The 22,801-nt window shown below is 42.5% G+C and overlaps 1 protein-coding gene and 1 long non-coding RNA gene across 5 annotated transcripts in view; one reads left to right on the top strand and one right to left on the bottom strand.

The window, feature by feature from the left end:
• LOC121817407 (uncharacterized) overlaps positions 1-1,402 on the bottom strand; it is a 49,467-nt gene extending 48,065 nt beyond the window's left edge. Inside the window, exon 1 of the long non-coding RNA XR_006057299.2 lies at positions 1,295-1,402. This is a non-coding gene — a long non-coding RNA (uncharacterized LOC121817407). The remainder of the gene's footprint in view (positions 1-1,294) is intronic.
• The window catches only part of PHACTR1 (phosphatase and actin regulator 1), a 522,692-nt gene that overhangs the window by 24,585 nt on the left and 475,306 nt on the right, over positions 1-22,801 (top strand). For all 4 annotated transcript variants that reach the window (XM_042237252.2, XM_060403782.1, XM_060403783.1 and 1 more), the window contains one exon: positions 1,264-1,410. In XM_042237252.2, the coding sequence (XP_042093186.1) occupies positions 1,264-1,410 (147 nt within the window). The remainder of the gene's footprint in view (positions 1-1,263; positions 1,411-22,801) is intronic.

The following is a 22,801-nucleotide window of genomic DNA, read 5'->3' as shown; positions in this document are numbered from 1 at the left end:
GAATGGGTACTTCCATAGAGATAAACATATCCTAAAAATCAGTAGTGCTAAGAAAGCCACTGGGGGACTTCACTGGCAAGCTGGTGGTTAAGACTTTGCCTACCAAGGTACGGGTAGATTTGATCTCTGGTGGGAGAGCTAAGATCTCAAATTCCTGGCAGTCAAAAAGCCAAAACATAAAACAGAAGCAATATTATAACAAAGTCAATAAAGACTTAAAAAATGGTCCACATCAAAAAAAAAGAAAAGCCACTCAATTCTTGGTGAATATACCTAGTCTTCCCTGGTGGCTCAGATGGTAAAGAATTCAACTGCAATGTGGGTGACCTGGGTTGGATCCCTGGGTTGGGAAGATCCCCTGGAGGAGGGCATGGCAACCGACGCCAGTATTCTTGCCTGGAGAATCCCATTGACAGAGGAGCCTGGCAGGCTGCAGTCCATGGGGTCGCAGAGAGTTGGACACCACTGAGCGCCTAAGCACATGCTTGTCTACATTCAAAATAGCAAATCTAGAAACTTTACAGGCAGCCTGCCCCTAAAGTTGTACATGCTTCCACATCGGGTTCCATCTCTATCTGAGCTCCAGAGCTGGGAAAGAGGGTGCGCAGGGGGTACTCTCGCCTGTCCTGTTCTCTTCCCTGACCAGCTGGGACTAGGCTTGCACCCCAGGACTAATAATGGCATGCAAGGGAAGCTGAAGCTAGGCTGTCTGGTTGGGCATCCTTGGACCAGACAATCCTGGGGGTTAAGGAGACCCTCGTGTGCACTTGAGACGCGTGGGTAAGTGCATTTGGCGGGAGAGGACACAGTGCTGACTGGGCATCTTTGGAGTCCTCCCTTTCGCATCCGCCTCTCTGGGCCAAGAGCTGCAACCTGGGGCTGCAGGAAGGAGGCGGGGTGGCAGTCCGTCTGCAGCACCGACCCGCTGGCCCTGGGGATGGGAGAGGAGCTGGGGGTGAGAGGGGTGGGTGGGGGCGAGCGCCAGCCAGGGAGAGCATGATCTCTGCTCCAGTCCACAAATCCTTAACGGGTTTTCTTTCTCTCCCTTCACCCTTTTCTCTCCTTTGCTCTCTTTCTTTCTCTCTCCTTTTTTTTTCTTTTTTCCTTTTTCCCTCTCTTCCCCCCTCCCTCCCCCGTTCCCTTTCCCTCCCTCTCCCATCCCCCTCTCCCCTCCCCCCTTCCCTGTGTGCGAGCCTCTTCCTCCCCCCTCCTCCCCTTTTCCGCCTCTCTCCCTCTCTCTCTCCATCTCCTTCTCCCTCTCAGCTCGCCGGGCGACCCTGCTCCTGCCTCCCACCTTAATGGCGGCATCTTCGGAGGACGATATAGACCGGCGGCCCATCAGAAGAGTCCGCTCCAAGAGCGACACGCCGTACCTCGCCGAGGCCAGGATCTCCTTTAACCTGGGGGCAGGTGAGGACGGAGCGCGGCTCTCTCCCCGACCCGGCTCCCTTCCCTCCTCCCCGGCTGGCTCAGCCCCCAGCCCCTCCTTTGGTACCCCACCCCGCCCCCCGCCCCCATCCCGCCCCACTTCCTACCCAGCTGGTCCCGGGCGTGCATTCGCTCTCTTTGTGTGCAGGGTGAGGAGGTGTGTGTGTGTGTGTATGTGTGTTGCGGAGGTGGGGGAGGGTAGCGCGTGGATCCCTGCATCCGCTGGGGAATCACACGCCGGGCTTTCCCCTTCCTTGAAGAGAAGAGAGTGCTGTCACCGATAACAAAGATCGTAGGCGTAGCCTGGAGCGCGGGTCAGCTTGCCCGAGCCGCCGGCTGTGGGCGGAGGGGGCTGGCCAGGCTCCGCTGGTGTGGTTTGCTGGTGGGGCTGCTACCTCCGGGTGGAACTTGTTGGTGACATTCAGACTCTGGTGATTCTGCTGGGTTGATACCACTGCTGCGGCTTTGGAGTGAGGAGAGACAAGGGGGTGGGGTTTAACAGCTGGGAACCGGACCCAGCAGTTGGCAAGCAACCATCGTGATGATAGTGATAAGATGGTCTGTGGGATACACGTGGGGTGACGGGAAGCTGTCAGTGGTACTGGTACCCAAGGTGGCCCAGATGGGATTAAGTGAAAAGGGTAACTGAGGCGGAGGAGGGAGGGAAAGAAGCAAGGGGGAGAGGAGAGGCGGATACAGGAAGGATGGGAAGGAAAAGGAAGGGAGGACGGAGGAAAGAAGGAAGAAAGGAGCCACAGGAAGGACTGAGGGACTCAGGGAGTCAAACTGTGTCCGCTGAGACCTGTCAGGGTTGCCTGAAAGGACGCGCCAGTGTCCGCTGTCTCCACTGATGCTGCTGTTGCTCCAGATTCAGGGGCAGACCGCCCCTGCCCCCTCCTGATCCTAGTACAGGGTCCCTGTCACCAGGAGGAAGTTGTTCGCCACTAACTTTTCTAAAAGACGCTAAGTCCCCCTGCCTCCCACCCGCCAAGTGTGTGTCTCTTCCGTTCTAGAATTCCTTACTATTCTAGCAACTCCAATGCAAAAAGAGTGAGGGCATTTTCCTGAAAATCCTCCTTCAAAATAAGTTTAAGAAGAAAAGGATACCTTTTTCTTTAGGAAACTAAACCCTTGAAAATGGAACTGAATCAAGCAAAGTATATACGTGTATGTGCATGCTGGAGCAAAGAGAAACTTCAAATAATGACTATTTTCCTCACTCCTGAGAAGTATGAATGAAGGAGAAAGCTCTACATAGAGAAACAAGATGTGTTTGCTAAAGAACCATAGCCTCTGACTGGTGGGATGGTAACCGAAGTAGCCAACTTCTTTGGAGTGTAATTTTTCCTATTTTGGTGATGTGGGGTTTTTTTTTTAACCCTTTGTTTTCTTGTCACTTCTGGAATGTTTGCCTCTGGATTTGTAACTGGGGAAAAGAAGACTTCATTGGAGGAAGATTTGATAGTTTTTGTGACATACAGTAGTAGACTGTGGTCTCCATTTGGAACTATTAATCCTTCACTTGTGTGTTCTAGATTCAGAATATGACTGTGAGGGTTCTTGGAAAGGACTGAGAAGAGTTCCTTTTAGGATAAAGGTTGTTTCCAACCCAGAGATATTAAGGATCACTCCTTTTTTTTTTTTTTTTTTTTTTTAACAAACTCCTGTATATTCCCTTAACATCTTTGGCTTAGCAGAGAAGGAAAGGGGCTAAGGAGACACTTAATAAAGGTTGTCCACTTACTACTGGTGCTTTTACAACAAAACAAAATAAAGCATGAAAAAAGAGTTTCAAGTTTCTGTTAGTGCTGGGTTAGGCGGTACCATTCTGCCACCAGATTCAAGCCAGTGACTTGCAGTCTTTTATTCTGGTTAAATTGCTCTGGAGGCCAATGAAAAGACTGGACTTCTCAGAGAGGACTGTCTCCTTTTCATCTGGAAATAAACAGGCCAAACAAGCTCCCAGTCCCTTCCAAATGTCCTTTAGAAAATCCCCTTAAAAGCACAGTGTCAAGAAAGACAACAGTAAGGAAGAAATGTGGTGGGAAGGATGTTTGTCAATGAGGGAGGGTGGTTGCTGAGGGCTGTGTTCTTCCGTTGGGGAGCTGTCCTCTTGGTGGTGCTGAAGCTGGGGGCTGTTGTGACAGAGACCTGACAAGGAGCTGGACAGCTGAGGAGGGGGTGGGGCGGCGGGGGGGGGGCGGTGTGGGGGAACGGTGCTTAGTGCCTTGGTGATGGAATCCCAGGGAAAGTGCACACTGACTGGCCTCCAAAAACTTTTCTATCCCTGCCCACCTACGTGCGCCGCGTGTTTACTCCACCTCCCGCCTACTGCTCCACTGCTCAGATCGGGAGGTTTTGCTCTAATTTTGTGGTGGCTGCTTACTCCCAGAGCTTTGTTTTTCAGCTGGTTTGTAGTTACTTTCCTGACACAATAAGATCTACTCTCAGATGCTCTTTTCCCCCTCCCTTAAAAGTAATTATAACCCCTGGCTTAAAAAGCAAACAGCCTTGTTTATCTCCTTGAGCAGCAAGTTGTAATTAAACTATTAGTGTCGTTATCAGCACTGCTGAACAGAAGAGCCTGCACACTTTGGATAAATTACATAATCTGGGCATAGAGAGAATTTTGTCTCTTAACAATTTATAAACGATTAAGTGAGGAAGCTTTCATCCGCCCTTTATTCCTGCTCCTCTCCTACCCCTAGTCACTTACTCTTTATTCTTTCCAGAGAAATTCTTTATTGGTTTAAACTGTTTGTCTTTAGGATTCGCCTTCTTACACCTACTCATTTTATGTAAGTCCACATTTAATATTTGAGAGGCTTAGTAATCACTCAAGGAAATAAATATATACATATTCATTTTATTTGGATATCATGAAATCATTTGGGGATCAAATCCCTTAAAACTAATGTGTACACTTGCCAGATAAACTAGACTGGCGCATTTTAAATACTGATTAAATTCTTAAGCATTTCTTCAACTACACCTTGTCCTTGATGGTACTTAATAACATCATTTCAGAAATAACTTCACAGCATGAGTGAAAGATATAATCCCTCACCTACAGTCCCAAGTCAGTCAAAGAATAGCACCAAAATGTGGGTCTTTCAGCACTTTATGAAGATGCTAATTTCAAGATTCAGCCTAAATTGAGAGTGTAGAGAACAAAAATTTTTCTGAACCATGACTTTATTTTTCTAAAAGAGCCCCTTTTGTAGGTTTTAACTTCTATTTACCATTTAGTATATTACGCAAACCTTGATAGATGCTTGTTTGCTGTGTTAGAGAGAATTAAGCCAATGTATTTGCTGAAAGTAACCCAGACACATTAGACCTCATTTAAAACCCTGGAAGAAGTTTTTTCCTGAGAAATTAAAATGTGTTAAAAGGACATCGTGTAACAGAAGAGTATGTTCACACTATTAGTAGCAAGTATTTCTAATTGTGTTCTCACTCAGCAATGAACATTACTGACATTTAGCTTGTAAGAACTTGCTCTGCCTTGTGAGGTCACTGATTCACTGCAATGAAATGAATGCAATGTGGAGTTGCAGCTCATCTGGCAAATATTTTTCTTTGGGCCAGTTTATTCTATTGTATTTATTTATCTCTGTATTAACAATATATAAAAGAATGTTTGATACATAGAAGATACTGAAATGGAAAGGTTCTCCATAATTACACACCAAATGAATGAAAATATTATAATAAATAAAAGATTTAACCACATCTAAAACTTCTATAAAGGATGTCAAAAGAAGGAAAGCTAGTCATCCTGATGATTTAGGATTATTTAAAACACAAAGCCAGTATTTTGCACTATTTAGGAAAATAAGTACTTCTCTAATCATGAGTACGTTTAACCTCTGTTGACATTGCAGAATTGCTTTGTATGTATGGAGGAGATTTTAAATTAATCACACGGGCAACCTCAGAATGCTTATCCTCTTTGGAAGCCTGAGATCTGTTCTAGTTTCTGATGTTAGGAACTAAAGCCAGGGACAGTCGTTTTTGACTTCCATTGATCTCCTCCACTATTTCAGGCCCAGAAGAAAACTGCAATCAAACTTAGCTTTCTCTGACTACCTACAGGAAGGGATGGGTCAGTATGTTACAGTTTAAGCTGAGATCCCTTTCCTACCTTTCTTGAGGAGGAAGAACCTTTATCCTTTAGCTGAATTAGAAATGTCTCTGATATTGAGAAGTGGCATCCCAGAATGTGCTATTATCCTTTAGCCGTGAGGACTATCTCTAGGCAAAACTGTGAACACTGCCATGCTGAACCAAGATTATTTCACTAGTGTGAAGGTCTTGGTAGACGTCCCCTTCAAGCTTTCCCTGAAGAATGACAATGTATGTATCCCACACGTTATTTCTCTTACTGATTCCAAATTGAAAGCAGATCATATGGGCCTTGCTTTTATTTGGTAGGCCCAAAATCTCCTTTAAAGTATTGCTTTTAGCATTCATTAGGGGCTTCCCTGGTGGGTCAGATGGTAAAGAATCCACGTGCAATGAAGGAGACCGGGGTTTCATCCCTGGATCAGGGAGATCCCCTGGAGAAGGCAATGGCTACCCACTCCAGTATTTTGCCTGGAGAATCCCATGGACAGAGGAGCCCAGTCTGCAGTCCATGCAGTTGCAAAGAGTCGGACATAACGGGGCGACTAACACTTACTTCACTTCACAGCCAGAATCCAGGCGGCTAACCAGATAACTGACCAGTGGCCTCGACTGTGGGGCTTTCTGAGTGCCTGCCCTCTTTCTGTGTCATTGGGAAAACTAGCTAACCTGGTAATCTCACTATGTCATGCATTAAAGTGGTACTAATGAAAACCACTCCAGGTAACATAAATAAAATACACAAAGCACAGAAAAGTGAGTAATTAATGCCAAGAGGAAATGGGAAACTCTTTGCCATAAATATTTAGCTTAGCTGCTTGCCAAGCAATTGTTTCAACAGCAATTCATACATTTATGAGATAACTCAAATACAGAATATGAGTTGCAGGTTAAATTGTCTTAGGATCTGATCTGGGCATTCTTAAAAAATGTGTTTTTTTAACATCTTAATATTGTATTTGCTGTTAGCACTGAATTCTAAGTTTCTTGTTTGGTTTATCTGTATATGCCCATTTTTTAAATTTCATGGAAGGTGATGGAGTTGTGTTTTGTATGAAAAATTAGAATCAAGAGTCAGAAGAACTTGATTCTGCTGCCTCTCGTCCTCTAAAACTGTAGGCAAGTTATTTAACCTTTCTGAGTTTGACTCACTCCACTCTAGACTTAAATCTAGACTAAACTAGATTTAAAGCTAGACTCCTTGGACTGCAAGGAGATCAAACCAGCCGATCTTAAAGGAAATCAGTCCTAAATATTCATTGGAAGGACTGACACTGAAGCTGAAATTCCAATACTTTGGCCACCTGATGCAAAGAACTAACTCATTGGAAAAGACCCTGATGCTGGGAAAGATTGAAGGCCAGAGGAGAAGGGGATAGCAGAGGATGAGGTGGTTGGATGGCATCACTGACTCAATGGACATGAATTTAAGCTCCTGGAGTTGGTGATGGACAGGGAAGCCTGGCCTGCTGCAGTCCATGGTATCGCAAAGAGTCGGACACGACTGAGCAACTGAACTGAACTGAGACTTAAATCTCAGAAGTCCCATCCTATCTAAAAAAATAGTGTGTACTAACTAGTACTTCTGTCTGCACTAATGAATACATACTATGCCACTGATTTTATGTACAGTCTTATTTATGGTATGAAACGTATGGTGGTAGTGGTTTAGTCACTAAGTCATGTCTGACTCTTTGCAACCCCATGGCCTGTAGCCCACCAGACTCCTCTGTCCATGGTATTTTCCCAGCAAGAATATTGGAGCAGGTTGCTATTTCCTTCTCCAGGGTATAAAACATATAGAAGAGCACAATTTTCAATATGAATTAAAACATTTGATCAAAGCTAAGTTATTAAAATAAGTTTAACTAAAATAATATAAATATTTAAAATAACTTCGGTAATAACTAAGAATTGCTAGAAGGCATATTTACATGCACCATATTAATAAAATATTTTAAATTTGAATATCCAGGGATTAGGATCCTTAACAGAATTGATGCTCTATAAGTATTTGTTGTATGATCAAATACAGAATTAGAGAAATCTTAACAATAAATGGACAGTCAGAAAACTAAATATTAACCCAGTTCCCAGTTGGCATTTTAAGTCTTGTATCCTGTTGTTTTGTAATTAAAATGAAATGAGTATACCTATAAGATCTATATTTTCCCTTTATCCTTTTAAATTACCAGGGAAGGGAAATACATATGCAGACTAGCTAATTGGCAGGATTCAGTCAAGGTGAAATGTACCCTTTTGGAATTCCTAACTTCTCAGCATTGTTACAAACCTTGACCATGAACTATGAAGAACTTGTTTTGTTTTTCTTCACAGGCATATAAGCTGATGGGGGCAGATAAACTATTGGTCAGAATAGGTGCACAGATAGATTTTTATGCATACCTTTTCATACTGATTAAAGATATTTTAAAGTTACTTATGAAGTTATTCTTTAATATATGCAACTTTAATTTATCATCATTATTTATTGTACAAGTGAAACAACTAAAATTCAAGTAGAGAGAGATGATAAGTTATAGAGCTATTTTTCCTCTTTGACTTAATAAGACGAAAAAGGAGACATACATTATAGCCAGTGGAAGAAGGCCTGAAGGAACAAATAATAGATATCTTGTATCATTGCATGATACAAGAAAAATTCTAGAATTTTTATATTTTGTTTCATAACTCTCCCCCTCCACTTTAATCAGTGATAAAGTGAATATGATTGGCAGGGGGTGTGGGCCATTTTGACATTTTAATTGCTTTAATTTATAAGTCTTTTATATAATGAAGGATGGTTAAAATAAAAGACAAAATCAATTTTGTGGCCTTTTGAATGATGATGGATTCATTCACATGATTTTCTACTCAAGTTATCAAAGGGCACCAGGAATAATCTCGTGCTAGTGGTTATTTAACATTTATGATGGCAAGTCTTGTGTAAAAGCCTGTAGGTTTCCTATTGATCTTTTCACATGTATATACCTTCTACTTACAACACAGTAACATAATCTTTGAATAGTAAATACCTGGGCTGTAATTGTAGATGTGAGGATTCAGTATATAGTTGACCTTTTATATCATGGTTCTGCATCTGGTGGATTCTACCAACCGCAGATGTGGAGAGGCAGGTTCAATCCCTGGGTTGATAAGATCTCCTGGAAAATGACAACACATTCCAATATTGTTGCCTGAAGAATCCTATGGACAGAGGAGCCTGGTGGGCTACAGTCCTTGGGGTCACAAGAGAGTTGGACATGACTGAGCAACTGAGCACACACTTGGAGAAAGAGAGAGCTCATTTTTTCTGAATGTTTATCAGTCAGAGGACAACAAGTTGGTTTAAGATGCCATCATGGCTTAATTAAAAATATAAAAGAAACTCTACTCTGTTTGAATTTATCCCTTATTCCATCTGGGCCTTGTTTTAGAGGTTGAGGGGTGGGGGAGAGGATGGAGGAAGGTGAGATGAAATAATAATATATAGTATTCATTCATTTGACAAATATTAATTTAGAAGTTAAGACAATATTTTAGACCCTTGGGATACATTATTGATTAAAACAGAAACTTCTTATCCTCATGAATTTTAACTTCTCAAAGTGAGTTATGGACAATAAACAGTACAATAGGTAAGTACATTGTATAGTATTTCATAGGTTAACTGATAAGGCAAAAATAAATTCAGCAAAATAAGAATGTCAGGCACATGGGAGCAAAGAAAGGGATGGATTGCAGGGTAAGCAACACTGAGAAGAGGAAATGCGAACAAAGTTCTCCAAAGAAGAGGAACATGAGCAATATGAATGTGGCGTAGAAGACAAGGCAGAGAGTGCGGAGGGAAAGCCAGCGTTACAGCCCTAAGTCAAGTGTCTTTGGGACCTGGCTGGCAAGGGGCCCAGTGTGGCTGCAGGGGAGTGAATCAAGCGGTCGGAGGGAATGAATGGGCACCAGATTACAGAGGGGCCTGTGGGCCACTGCCCTCTCTTGCTGAAATGTGGTACAAGGCAGGGATTTGAGCACAAGAGTAACATGATCTGAAATAGATTTTAGAAGGTTCCCTGGGGCTGCTGTGTAAGGATAGGCTGCAGTGGGGCAAGGAGGATGCAGGGAGCTGGTTTGGCAGCTCTGCGGCAACCCAGAGGTGGTGCCGTCTCAGCAGCATGGTACAGCAGAAGCAGTGAGAAATAGTCAGATTCTGCATGTATTTGAAGGTGTAGCCTATAGGCTTCCATGGTGGATTGAATGTAGGCTGTGAGAGGAGAGGAGCAAAGAGTACCTCAAGGTTTGTCTTGAGCAACCAGAAGGAGAGAAGGACCTTTTAAGAATATGGTTGTGGCGGGTAGGGGATGGGTGGGTGAGTGATTGAGAATTCAGAGACAGACTTGACAAGTGTGAGATGTCAACCAGACATCCAAGTGGAGGTATCCAATAAGCAGTTATACAAGCCTAAGGTTCAAATAAGATCTAGTCCAGAAATAAATAATTGAGTTGTCAACGTACATAGGGCCCTTGTAGAGGACTTTATCAGCATTTGCTCACTTATCTTTTTATAATAACCCTATGAGATCGGCATGATTATTGCTCTTCTTATTTTATCCATGTGGGAACTAAGTCACAAAGAGCTTAAATAACTTAGCAAAGGTATGAAGCTAATAAGGGGAATAAGAGGAAGAATTGGAATTCAGATCATGTTTTATATGGCATCAAAATCTATATTTTTAATGGCCATGATTTATTACAAGAGAGCAAGCTTATGTTATCAGCTTTGCTTTGAGGTTCCATTGAAAGCTGAACATGGCTAAGGGAAAGAAAGAAGTGGAACTAGGCATGCATCCTAGCTCACTATTTTAAAAAATGTTTGGCTGGGATTCACTATAAGAAGTGCACTTCATATCACCTCACATGCATATCAAAAATTGGAATAAAATGGTCCTTAAAGAAAGTGAAAGTCACTCAGTCGTGTCCTACTCTTTGTGACCCCATGGACTGTAGCCTGCCAAGCTCCTCTGTCCATGGAATTCTCCAGGCCAGAATACGGGAGTGGGTAGCTGTTCCCTTTTCCAGGGGATCTTCCCAATCCAGGGATTCATCCCAGATCTCCTGCATTGCAGGTGGATTCTTTACCGTCTGAGCCACCAGGGAAGCCCCAAAATGTTCCTCAAAGTACCATATAAGTCCCATATATACTCTGATGTCTTCTGTTTCATGCCTTCCCATGCCTTTTTATTCTAACTTATTATTGTTATGAAAATGCTCCTTTTAATCCATCTAAATGATTGTATAATATAACCTTCAGTTTAAAAAAATTCCTTGATTGATCTTTTTCTAGAAGTGATCTCTGAACTCAGAAAAAGCTTTTGCAAGGAAATGCCTCTTTAGTACTTCTGCTATCCCGCTAAGAGTATGGGCAGTTCATTCTCTTACCTGGAGGTAAGTCAAGGTAAACAAGAAAACTCCCAAGGTCAGTACCAACTTAGCTCTTGGACACTGTAGACACAGAGCTCAGACTCCAGATACATTTAGAGGCCCTTGAAAATGTTTTAGTTTCTTTTAAACTCAGAAGAAAAAGTAAATTTAATCTAGGCTATTTTACATATGTCTTTATTCCCAGGTAGCTCAGATGGTCAAGTGTCTGCCTGCAATGCCGGAGACCCAGGTTCAATCCCTGGGTCAGGAAAATCCCCTGGAGAAGGAAATGGCAACCCACTCCAGTACTCTTGCCTGGAAAATTCCATGGACGGAGGAGCCTGGTAGGCTTTTACAGTCCATCGGGTGGCAAAGAGTCAGACATGACTAAGACACTTCACTTTCACTTTCTTTATACCAATACATATAAATATTTTGTAATATTTATTAAAATATAGTTTAAAACAATTTTGTGGTACGAGGAGCCTACAGAGACAAACATGCTTTTGTTGTTCAGTCACTCAGTGTGTCCAGCTCTTTGTGACCCCATGGACTGCAGCGCACCAGGCTTCCCTGTTCTTCCCCATCTCCTGGAGTTTCTCAAACTCATGCCTAGGAACTACGAAAGTCACAATGGAGCTCTACAAAGGTAGAGAGAGAAGCAGTGAGAAAAAATTACTTTTTGATGCAGAGTAGTGGCTCTGGGATATATTCTGGAACTAGGATTTGGGGATTCAAATCCCTACTTTATCACTTACTAGTTGTGTGGCCTTGGGCAAGACATTTAACCTCACCTTGCCTCAATTTTCTCACTTGTAAAATGGGACTAACAATGTTGACCACATTGGACGTTTGTTTTAAAGAGTATTTAACTTATTAAACGTGGAAGAACAGAATAATTCCTGCCGCATCGTGATTATTCACTGCACAGAGTGAAGAATGAGCTCCTTTATTCCATATGTTTCTCTGTTCTGCCTCACCTGTGTTCTATTCTTCTAAAATACCACCAAAAAAAGATGCCTCTCTAGGTACCACGTTGTACAAGACCAGATGCCCCTTTAGGTAGGTACCACATCTTAGAAGACCAGATGAGCTACAGATTCAGAAAGTCTCACATAAGGAACAAATTTTCCTAACTAAATTTTAGTCCACTCATTCCTTCTTAGTTTTATACTACAGAATGAATGGGACTTGCCCCAGATGAGAAAAAATGTCACTCTCAAACTCTGAAAGTTAAGGAAATTTACATTGAAAATAGTCTATCCTCTGAGTCGAGTGGAATGGATCACCTTTGAAATGTATTTTACAAATGACCACATGGAAATTATTACCTAGGAAAAACCTACTGGACTTTCCAAGAATCCTCTGAACTTGGAGGAGATGTTGTGAGGGAAAGAGAAAAAAGAAGAGCAGAGAAAGATATACATGAGGAAAAAAGGAGTGAGACAGAGAGGGAGAGAGAGAAAACAAAGCTACTCATTTTGAAAAAGGCACCCATGTAGATCAGTGGATTACATCAAAAATCATAGAATCTTGACGTTTGAGAGTCAAGAGGAATACCTTCTCATCTCTGAGTAATCAACACAACAGTGTTGTGATGGGTTTGAAGATTTGCTCGTTTCAGTATCTGTCTGCTACTTATGAGCTCAATCATCAAGACCTATAAGACAGGGATAACACGCTCTAATGTTCATTGTCACTTTGAGGACCAAATGTGAAAATGCCTTGCCCGTAGCTCTATGCTATAAAAAGGCAAGAAACAGATGAAGTCTGGGTGAATGGGACAGTTTAAATGTCTAGCTCTAGCACAGGAATAGAAATGCAAGAAATAGACTAATTCTAATCTAAAATGTTGCCTCTGTCATGGCCAAATATTCAACTACTACAGCCTAGTGGTCTAGAATGACTGAGTACAGCATCTAGCTGTTTATAAACTGAGGCTATTGTGTTTCTGCCTCCACTGTCAATCTCATTGTTGTGTGACATGTGGTCCCCCTAGGATATCATTATCCATTCATAAGAAGCAAAGTGCTTGAATTTATACAAGCGTTTGTGAATTGCAGGAGTTTTTCACTTCTTAGTGTTCAGTTCAGTTCAGTCGCTCAGTCGTGTCCGACTCTTTGCGACCCCATGGACTGCAGCATACCAGGCCTCCCTGTCCATCACCAACTCCCAGAGTTTACTCAAACTCATGTCCATTGAGTCGGTGATGCCATCCAATTATCTCATCCTCTGTTGTCCCCTCCTCCTCCCGCCTTCAATCTTTCCCAGCATCAGGGTCTTGGAGGAGGTTGCCATTAGCCCATACCACAGAGCTTCCAATGGCACCCCACTCCAATACTCTTGCCTGGAAAATCCCGTGGATGGAGGAGCCTGGAAGGCTGCAGTCCATGGGGTCGCTGAGGGTCAGACATGACTGAGCGACTTCACTTTCACTTTTCACTTTCGTGCATTGGAGAAGGAAATGCAACCCACTCCAGTGTTCTTGCCTGGAGAATCCCAGGGATGGGGGAGCTTGGTGGGCTGCTGTCTATGGGGTCGCACAGAGTCGGATGACTGAAGTGACTTAGCAGCAGCAGCATAGAGCTGCCAGAATTTACACAGGACTGGGAAATAGACTCTTGGAGGGCACAACAGAACCTTGTGCACCAGGACCCAGGAGAAAGGAACTGTGACCCCACAGGAGACTGTCCTGCACTTGCCTGTGTGTTTCTGGGAGTCTCTGGCAAAGCCATGGGTTGGTGGTGGCCTGCTGCAGGGTTGAGGGCACAGACTGTAGCAATACATGCATGGGATCTTTTGAGGGAGGTCACCATTCTCTTCATTACCTCAACCATAGTTTGGCCCCAGGTAAATAGCAGGGTGGGAACACAGCTCCACCCATCAACAGAAAATTGGATTAAAGATTTACTGAGCATGGCCCCACCCATCAGAACAAGACCCAGTATCCCCCTCAGTCAGTCTATCACATCAGGAAGCTTTCAGAAGCCCCTTATCCTTCTCCATCAGAAGGCAGACAGACTGAAAACCACAGTCATAGAAAACTGCCTTGTCTAACTCAATGTCACTGTGAGCCATGCTGTGCAGGGCCACCCAAGATGGGCGGGTCCTGGTGGAGAGGTCTGACAGAATGTGGCCCACTGGAGAAGGGAATGGCAAACCACTTCAGTATCACTGCCTCGAGAACCCCATGAACAGTAGGAAAAGGCAAAAAGATAGGACACTGAAGGATGAACTCCCCAGGTTGGTAGGTGCCCAATATGCTACTGAAGATCAGTGGATAAATAACTCCAGAAAGAATGAAAAGACAGAGCCAAAGCAAAAACAACACCCAGGTGTGGATGTGACTGGTGATAGAAGCAAGGTCCGATGCTGTAAAGAGCAATATTGCATAGGAACCTGGAATGCTAGGTCCATGAATCAAGGCAAATTGGAAGTGATCAAACAGGGGAGATGGCAAGAGTGAACGTCGACACTTTAGGTATCAGTGAACTCAAATGGACTGGAATGGGTGAATTTAACTCAGGTGACCATTGTATCTACTACTGTGGGCAAGAATCCCTTAGAAGAAATGGAGTAGCCATCATAGTCAACAAGAGCCCGAAATTAGTGTAGAAAAAGAGTACATCTTAGTGTAGTTCAAGGCTAACTCCAACTTCCTACTTGACCACAGTCCTCGAGAAGGTACTTATCATATTCAAGCTACAAGTAACTGTACTGCACACTAGCTGTACTAGCCAATGCCAGGTGGAGTATTCAGCAGACTCAGCCTTCAGCAGTTGTTCAGTTGCTAAGTCATGTCTGACTCTTTGTGAGCCCATGGTCTGTGGCCCACCAGTCTTCTCTGTTCATGGGATTTTCCAGGCCAGAATAATGGAATGGGTTGCCTTCCTCCAAGGGATCTTCCTGACCCAGGGATCAAACTCATGTCTTCTGCATGGGGGTGGGGGGGGGGGGGTCTTTGCCGCTCAGCAAGCCCCAGCCTTCAGCAGGCTCTTAGTCAAATAGCTCTTCTTTCACAATCTCCTCTCCCCTCTTCTTCACATTCTCACTCTTCTCCCAACTAAATGTCCTACTCATGTGTTTTAGCCTTAAAAAATAGAACCAGAGGTTTCAAGGCAGAACCCTCATCTCAGAGAGAGAGGGTTAAATGTCCCCAGCTTATCTGTGGAAGTCTAGGGCAATTCATTACCTCCCACTCCAACCATACAATTACAGTTTGCACAGCTGTGGAGCCAGCTGCCCTGCGTTCACTACAGACTTCACATCACACTGCTTTCCAGCAACATCCTTGCTATATCTGGTCATGACGCTGACGGTAATCAGCTAAGAAGCAAATTTTCAATAGGAAAAGTGACTTCTGCCAGCAGTTTTGGCATACACCTCAGAGCTGCCCTACATATAAGGAAACTTGTCAAACCGTTCTGGAAACAATTTCTCCAAGTTCATTTTGTTCGATGGAAACAGAACAGGCAGAAACAAAATTAGGAGTGACAAGGCTTTTTTTAATTCATTTTTGTCTTCAACTTTTGCACTTTGGAGGCTCCATCTAAGCTATGGATTTTATTCATATAGAAGCAAAGTTTTTCAGCTCATATCTGGGTCTGGAGCTATGATGGTAATGCAGAGCACACCAAAGTTTGGTTAATCATAGATTTCCCTTTATATGTAATTTATGATACCATGTGACTTTCATGAGTGTATTTTACTGTATTTTAACATGAAAGATATTTAGCTAATAGAATTTAAGCAAATTAAATGCTTGATACATTATTACAATTCTGTAAAACTTCCCAGTGACTAAATCTTTTCTTCAAGTTGCAAAATAGTTTTCTTTCATCCTTTCATGTAAGTAATTCATTCTAAATATGCAGGAATAAATCATGAGTGTGGATTCTGATGTTTTAACCAAGATGGTCCTTATTACCCCATGTGCCACTCAGTTCTCACCACAAAACCCTCCCTCTTTTATGAGGCAAACACGAGAGCATGGTCAACAGTCACCATAATTAATGCTTGGTTTGTTTAGTTAATTCAAAAATTCTTCTTTGTTTTTCAGTTTATTCATATGCTTGAATCTATAGTTCAGATCATATTCCTTTTGGGTATCTTAAGAACACTTACATTTTTCAAAATAAAAAAAGATGCTCTTATTTTTCTCGTCCCCACGTCTGAGTCAAATCATGTCACCACTTGTCTCATGAATGGCAAAACCACATAAACGGAAGTGTGTGTTAAGTCTCAGACCAACTAGAACCATCCATAAAAATAATGCCAGGTCAAGCCAAAGTAAGCTCAAATCAGCCTTAAACTCACTTCATCGGCCTCTCGGTTACAGCTCATATAATACGATCTGTATGAACAATTTCTGCTGTAAAGTTACCTCGTAAAGAAATACATCATCTACAGAGTCCTTTCGTAAACCCAATTACAGGAACAATTCAGCAGAGTTATAGCTGCTAGGATCTGCATTCTCTCTCCTCCTTGATTCCACTTATTAAAGACACTGAAGTGGAAATATTGAAGTGGAAAGAAACAATGACAGAATTTAGCCAGCACAGGAAAGGCTGGTATAATCCCTCAACCAACCATACGGTTCATTCTCTCTTAGTGCTGTGTCGTCAACTTCATTTATCATAGGTGATTTGTCTAAAGAGAAGCTGTAAGCAGGCACTTTGTACACAAATATGAATGCATTTTCAGTGTATCACTGACTGATTTGCAAAAATTGTGCATGCTTCGTTCAAAAGCATTAGTTGGCTATGTCATTTAAATTCAACCATCATAGTACTTTGATAGCTAGGATATTTGGTGGCAAGGCCCAGAGAGTGGAAAAAAGAATACAATGCATAAAAATATATAAATTAATAATAGATAAAAATGTATTGTTGGGGGGAAAAAGTCCAGTTGTGAAAGATCTGATTCCTTTTAGCTTCACGTGTGCGTGCTCATTCGCTCAGTCATGTCCAACTCTTTGAGGCCCCATGGACTGCAGCCTACCAGGCTTCTCTGTCCATGGGATTCTCCACGCAGGAATACTGGAGTTACCCAGAATACTGGGTTGCCATTTCCTTCTCCAGGGTATCTTCCTGACCCAGGGCTAAAACCCTCGTCTCCCGCAGCACCTGCATTGGCAGGCGTATTCTTTACCACTGAGCCACCTGGGAAGCCCTTTAACTTTATACCAAGGCTCAGACCAGTAAGGATTCATATTAACTTTATTATCTCAGACAGGTTCAAGTGGTGATACTGGTTTTGAGAAGAAATCACATATGTTATGATAAAGGCTAGAAAGGGATCAAGTAGAGAAACAGATGTAATGTTCAAATGAAAAGCTTCCTGCAGCCACAATGCATCATTCAAAACTGGGGGAAAATGAGAAGCATGTTATGGTTGCTATTGAAAGGTGAAAGTGTTAGTTGCTCCACTGTGTCTGACTCTCTGCGAGCCCATGGTCTGTAGCCCACCAGGCTCCTCTGTCCCTGGGATTTGAATCAGATTTGCAGTGCATTCACTGCAACTGGGCAAAAACACTCAGCACCACTGTTTATTAAAGGTGGTGTGATTCTCTTTCCAGTTGCTGGTTCTTAGTGGGCTTTGTTCTCTGTCAATCTCTAGAAACCTCAACTCCGGTCCAATAACAGCACTGAATCTTGAGTGCATGCTACTGTCTTTTTAAAATTATAATTCCTTTCATCTCTCGTGCTTGCTCTTTCGTTCAAAAGGAAAAATGATTGTGTTATTTATATGAGTTCATAAAAACATACTCTTTTTTCCCCGTGAAGCCCCAGTTTCCATAAATCTGTTGCTGGGGTTCATTATCTTCTTCCCCTGAGAAAAACAGTTTCAAGCCTGTAGGTTCACATAATTTCACCCATTACATTCCTCGCTCTGTCTAGTGTTAGAATAAAATGTGTCCCTGGGATGAAGGTCTAGAGGTCATATAGTTAGGAGCAGATGAGGAAGTACGGTGGCAAGGAAAAGGCAGAGCTCTGATCTTCCCAGGGATAAATCTCCCTGAGGACCTGCAGATTTGTAACACATCATCAAACGTAGACGGAGAAAAATGTCTGAGGAGTATTGGCTCTTGTGGGAATCTCTGGTCAGATAAGAGGTCACAACCCTTCTGACAGCTCTGGAAACATTGTGTGTAGAGGAATAACCATGGGCTTGGGTCAGACAGACCTGGGTATGAATTCGGATTCTGTTGGGCAATTTTAGGGCAAATTTATTATGTTTATGAACTTTAGTCTTTGCAGGCTACTGTCCATGGGACTTCCCAGGCAAGAATGCTGGAGTGGTTTGCCATTTCCACCTATACAACAGGAATACTGATTTCTCAGAATGACTGAGAAATTATGTGAAAACTCCATGAAAGGGGGATATAAAGCAAAGTGCCTGGCATAGTAGGTACTCAGTAAACACCTTTCAAACATTTCAAGCAAGAAACACTCTCAGTTTAATTAACATAAAATCTCTATGTTGTATCACAGTGATAAATATTTTATTAGATTTACAAAGCTCCCTTCTCAAACCTGGACAAAATTTTAGAAAAAGAAGGGATGGCTTGTTATGGTTTATTATAACTTGTTTCATTAAGTAGCAATATGACAAGCATTCATCACAGGCTCAATATAGATTGAACAGTTTCATCAACAGCTCAGTCCATCTGTAGGAACATTGACATCCACTGGACTCCAAGCTGCCTAAGAGGAGGAACTGTTTCTCCCTTATTTGCACCTGAATCCTTGCTGTTTAGCATTGGACTCAGTTTAGAGATTGTTTGTTTTAATTAATTTATCTTGAAGTTGGGAAAATTATGTCCCAGAGAACTCTGTGATCCCCAGAGAGAGAAAAAAAGACAGAGAAAGGGAAATTCATTGAAATCTAGACATTTAAAAGTAGTAGCTTAGTTCCAGCTCACATAGGGTCGTAAGAGCCAACTGGGAGACACCCTTCTCAACTTCGTGGTCAGTGACATCATATCTATAATTTGAAATCAACCCTGGAGGGAGTATTGGAAATCAGCAAGCATTACTACAAATTACTAAGGACATTAATTAAGAGAAAGTTCTCTCTAAGGAACTTTCTTGAGAGAGCCGGTTGTTAAACGTTTACACCGCTGCTGAACAAGCACAGCACTGTTCAGTTCACAGAGTTGAGCCTAATATTTGATCGGCATACTTTAAGTACCATCTAGGTATAATATATAAGTGGTTGAGGCATGCTTTATTAAATGCTGAAAGTATCAAAGGAAAAGTACCAGGCTGGTTTTGCTTGCTCAGTTTAATCTGACAAGTTAACATTCAAATATTTATTTACTTCAGGGGCTCTAGGAACATGGTGATAGGTGAAATTACTATATTATTGCTTCACTGTTATTTTAATATAGAAAAATCAATATGGCTAAGATGAGAGCTACAGATATGTCTGCTGAAAATATGCTTTCATCTTTAAAATAGATATATTTATGATACAATTTAACAGTTTTTCAAAGAAAATATTTTATCACTTTGTCATTTGGACACTTACGAAGAAGAAAGTGGATTTCTTTTTGCAGTCCGCTTAATAGTAAGATCAAGTAGTTAGCAATGCAGCATTTTCACAGTTACTATAATACACTAACTAGATTTGGAATCTAATCTCAATTAAATTAGTGGTGAATCAGTTATAATGTCCTCATATTAGCCTTGCCAACTGGAAAGGTGCATCTTGAAGCAAGAGGCAGCAGCTATTTAGAATTCTCCCCGCCTTACTGTTTTCTTCTCTGGTGGCTCAGAGGTTAAAGCATCTGCCTGCAATGCAGGAGACCTGGGTTTGATCCCTGAGTCAGGAAGATCCCCTGGAGAAGGAAATGGCAACCCACTCCAGTACTCTTGCCTGGAGAATCCCATGGAGGGAGGAGCCTGGCGGGCTACAGTCCATGGGGTCACAAAGAGTCAGACACGACTGAGCAACTTCACTTTCACTTTTCACTTTCACTTTTCACTTTCACTTTTCACTTTCACTTTTCACTTTCACTTTCCACTTTCACTTTTCACTTTCACTTTACTGTCCTTAGCACAATTTCTAAACTCCAACAACAAAAAATGTTTTTAAGTCATCACATGCAGGCTTTCCAAAGAGACACTTTTAAAATTGTATTTTGGTTTCTGCAGCTCACATGTATTTTTCAAGCAGTGGAGAGAAAGATTTTTTATTGTTTTTGGAATAGTTGTTAATCGATAGTATATGGAGCTGTAAATGAAATGAGCCTCCCAGAGGAGAACCTGTCTTGTGGTAGGGATTTGAGAAACTCCTTTACACTCTTCTTTTCACAATGTGGTTCAATGACCATCATAAAGGAATATGCATATGTACACTAAGAAACCAAAGCAGAGCCTTGGAATCTATGCATCAGGGCAGTATATGGTAATAAATGAGAACATTTGCTCTCTTGGTGTGTTTTAAGGCTCTCTGGGTCATTTCTGACCATTCTGATATATAGAAGAAAATGTATAAAGGGATTTGAAATGAGAGGTTGTTAATTAGGAAAGTGGCCAAAGGATGGAAGATTCCAGGAAAAATGATAAGACAAACTTAAAAAGCATTAAGAAATCCTATTTGAATTACTTAAACATATTCTAGCCGAATACATAAATCAAGCAGAAAATGTAAATGTTATGTGGACAAAAATTATCACCTAATGGGCTTAGCATTTTTCTTTGATATAAAGAGGGAGACCTGGTGGGTTTGAACAATACCTACATCAAGTGGGAACTGTAATTACCTGATTTTGACAAATTTTATGTGACTTGGTACAATAGAGTTTCTTTCTATAGGAACAAATTACTTAGAATGCTTATCAGATCCCTTTTAGGGAACAGATCCTGGGAAGAACAACTAACACCATCAAACCCTTTTGGGCAAAAGATCCTGAGAAGAGATAGGATTTTTCCGTACTGTTTCCTAATGGTCATGTATGGATGTGAGAGTTGGACTGTAAAGAAAGCTGAGCGCCGAAGAATTGATTTCCTTTGAACTGTGGTGTTAGAGCAGACTCTTGGGAGTCCCTTGGACTGCAAGGAGATCCAACCAGTCCATTCTGAAGGAGATCAGCCCCGGGTGTTCTTTGGAGGGAATGATGCTAAAGCTGAAACTCCAGTACTTTGGCCACCTCATGTAAAGAGTTGACTCATTGGAAAAGACTCTGATGCTGGGAGGGATTGGGGGCAGGAGGAGAAGGGGACAACAGAGGATGAGATGGCTGGATGCCATCACCGACTTGATGGACATGAGTTTGAGTCAACTCCAGGAGTTGGTGATGGACAGGGAGGCCTGGGCGTGCTGCGATTCATGGGATCGCAAAGAGTCGGACACGACTGAGCGACTGAACTGAAGATCTTGGTAGGATGAATTTGTATGGATGGCCAAAACCTTTCTTTTCACCTTCTCTTTGAGAAAGCAGTGAGTCCCTATCTTGGTCTTGGTTGGCGTCATTGGCTTAGATCACAGGCTGTGGAGAGGGACTCCCTGAGTGTGCCTCCTGTTCTAGCCCTTACTAAGAATGGGACCTTGAATTAGTTGGGGCTTCCCTGGTGGCTCAGATGGTAAAGAATCTGCCTGCAATACAGGAGACCCAGGTTCGATTCCTGGGTTGAGAAGATCCCCTGCAGAAGGGAATGGCTACCCCACTCCAGTATTCTTGCCTGGAAAATTCCATGGACAGAGAGGAGCCTGGCGGGCTACAGTCCTTGGGGTCATATAGAGTTGGACATGACTGAACAACACTTGAGTTAGTTGCTGAACCCGTCTATGCCTTTCTTGCTTTCCAGTAAATCAGAGATAATAATAATAGCATCTATTTTTATAGTTGTGAGGATTAGATGAGGCAATAGGAGTAAAGTTCTGAAAGAGTTTCTGATACCTAGTAAGCACTTGGCAAATGTTCACTGGTATTATTAGTAGGGACTGCAGGCCCAGTCAGCCCAGGATGCAAATTAAGCTTTGCACCTGCTGAGAGAGACTCAGCACCTGCTGGGAGATGCGCACAGAGCCAGCTGGCTCAGCTGTGAGATCCCTCTGTGAGTTGCTGCTTTTGCTTTGCTCCCTCTTCTGCACAGATCTGCTTAGAGGCTCAGAGGAAAACCTCTTTAACCCCCTAGTTTGAGTCTCTTGGCTAAGGCCACCTGCCCCAAGCCATTGCGCAGGCTGTGACTAAGGAGATTCAAGATTCAAGCCTCTTTTAGGTAATTTAAGCAATTTATGGGGCTAAGTATTTAACTCGGTAGGCAGGTAAAAAATGTGATATACCAGTGTTTAGTCACTTATAATTCTAACTGCTTGAGATGATTATGCAATTTGAAATGCCACAAGACGTGGGAAGCAGGGTATGAGTCAGCGACGACTTCGTCCTCTTGCCCTTTCATTTGGAAAGCCTCCTTGGTGTGTCCTCCCACTGTGGAGACTCTTAAACTTGGTTTCGCAATTATCCCAGAGGGGTGATAGTGGAGCCAGTGTTCCCGGTGTTAATACAACTATTTCCCACCCTACCTCTGTTTAGCGTCCCCCACACCTGGACCCTGGGATGAACACTTGGAACAAAAAGATAGGTGGGAACAAACTCCTAGCTCTCAGGAGCTCAAGTCTGCTTAGGTAGAGGAGTAGTAAACAGATGGTTTCAATGCAAAGGGCAGTGTCATAGTTTAGACACAGACAGTGAAGACCAGCCCTGCCTGGGACAGTTCGGGAACCCTTATTGAGATCGCTTGGGCTGATCCTTGGAGGAGGAGGAGGATTTTTCGTGGATGAAACCTTGCATGGAGGCATATGGGGAAAGGTTTCAGGAACT

The sequence above is a fragment of the Ovis aries genome, chromosome 20 (genome assembly GCF_016772045.2).
Source record: "Ovis aries strain OAR_USU_Benz2616 breed Rambouillet chromosome 20, ARS-UI_Ramb_v3.0, whole genome shotgun sequence".
NCBI classification, from domain to species: domain Eukaryota; kingdom Metazoa; phylum Chordata; class Mammalia; order Artiodactyla; family Bovidae; genus Ovis; species Ovis aries.
This window is presented reverse-complemented; position numbering and strand designations above follow the sequence as displayed.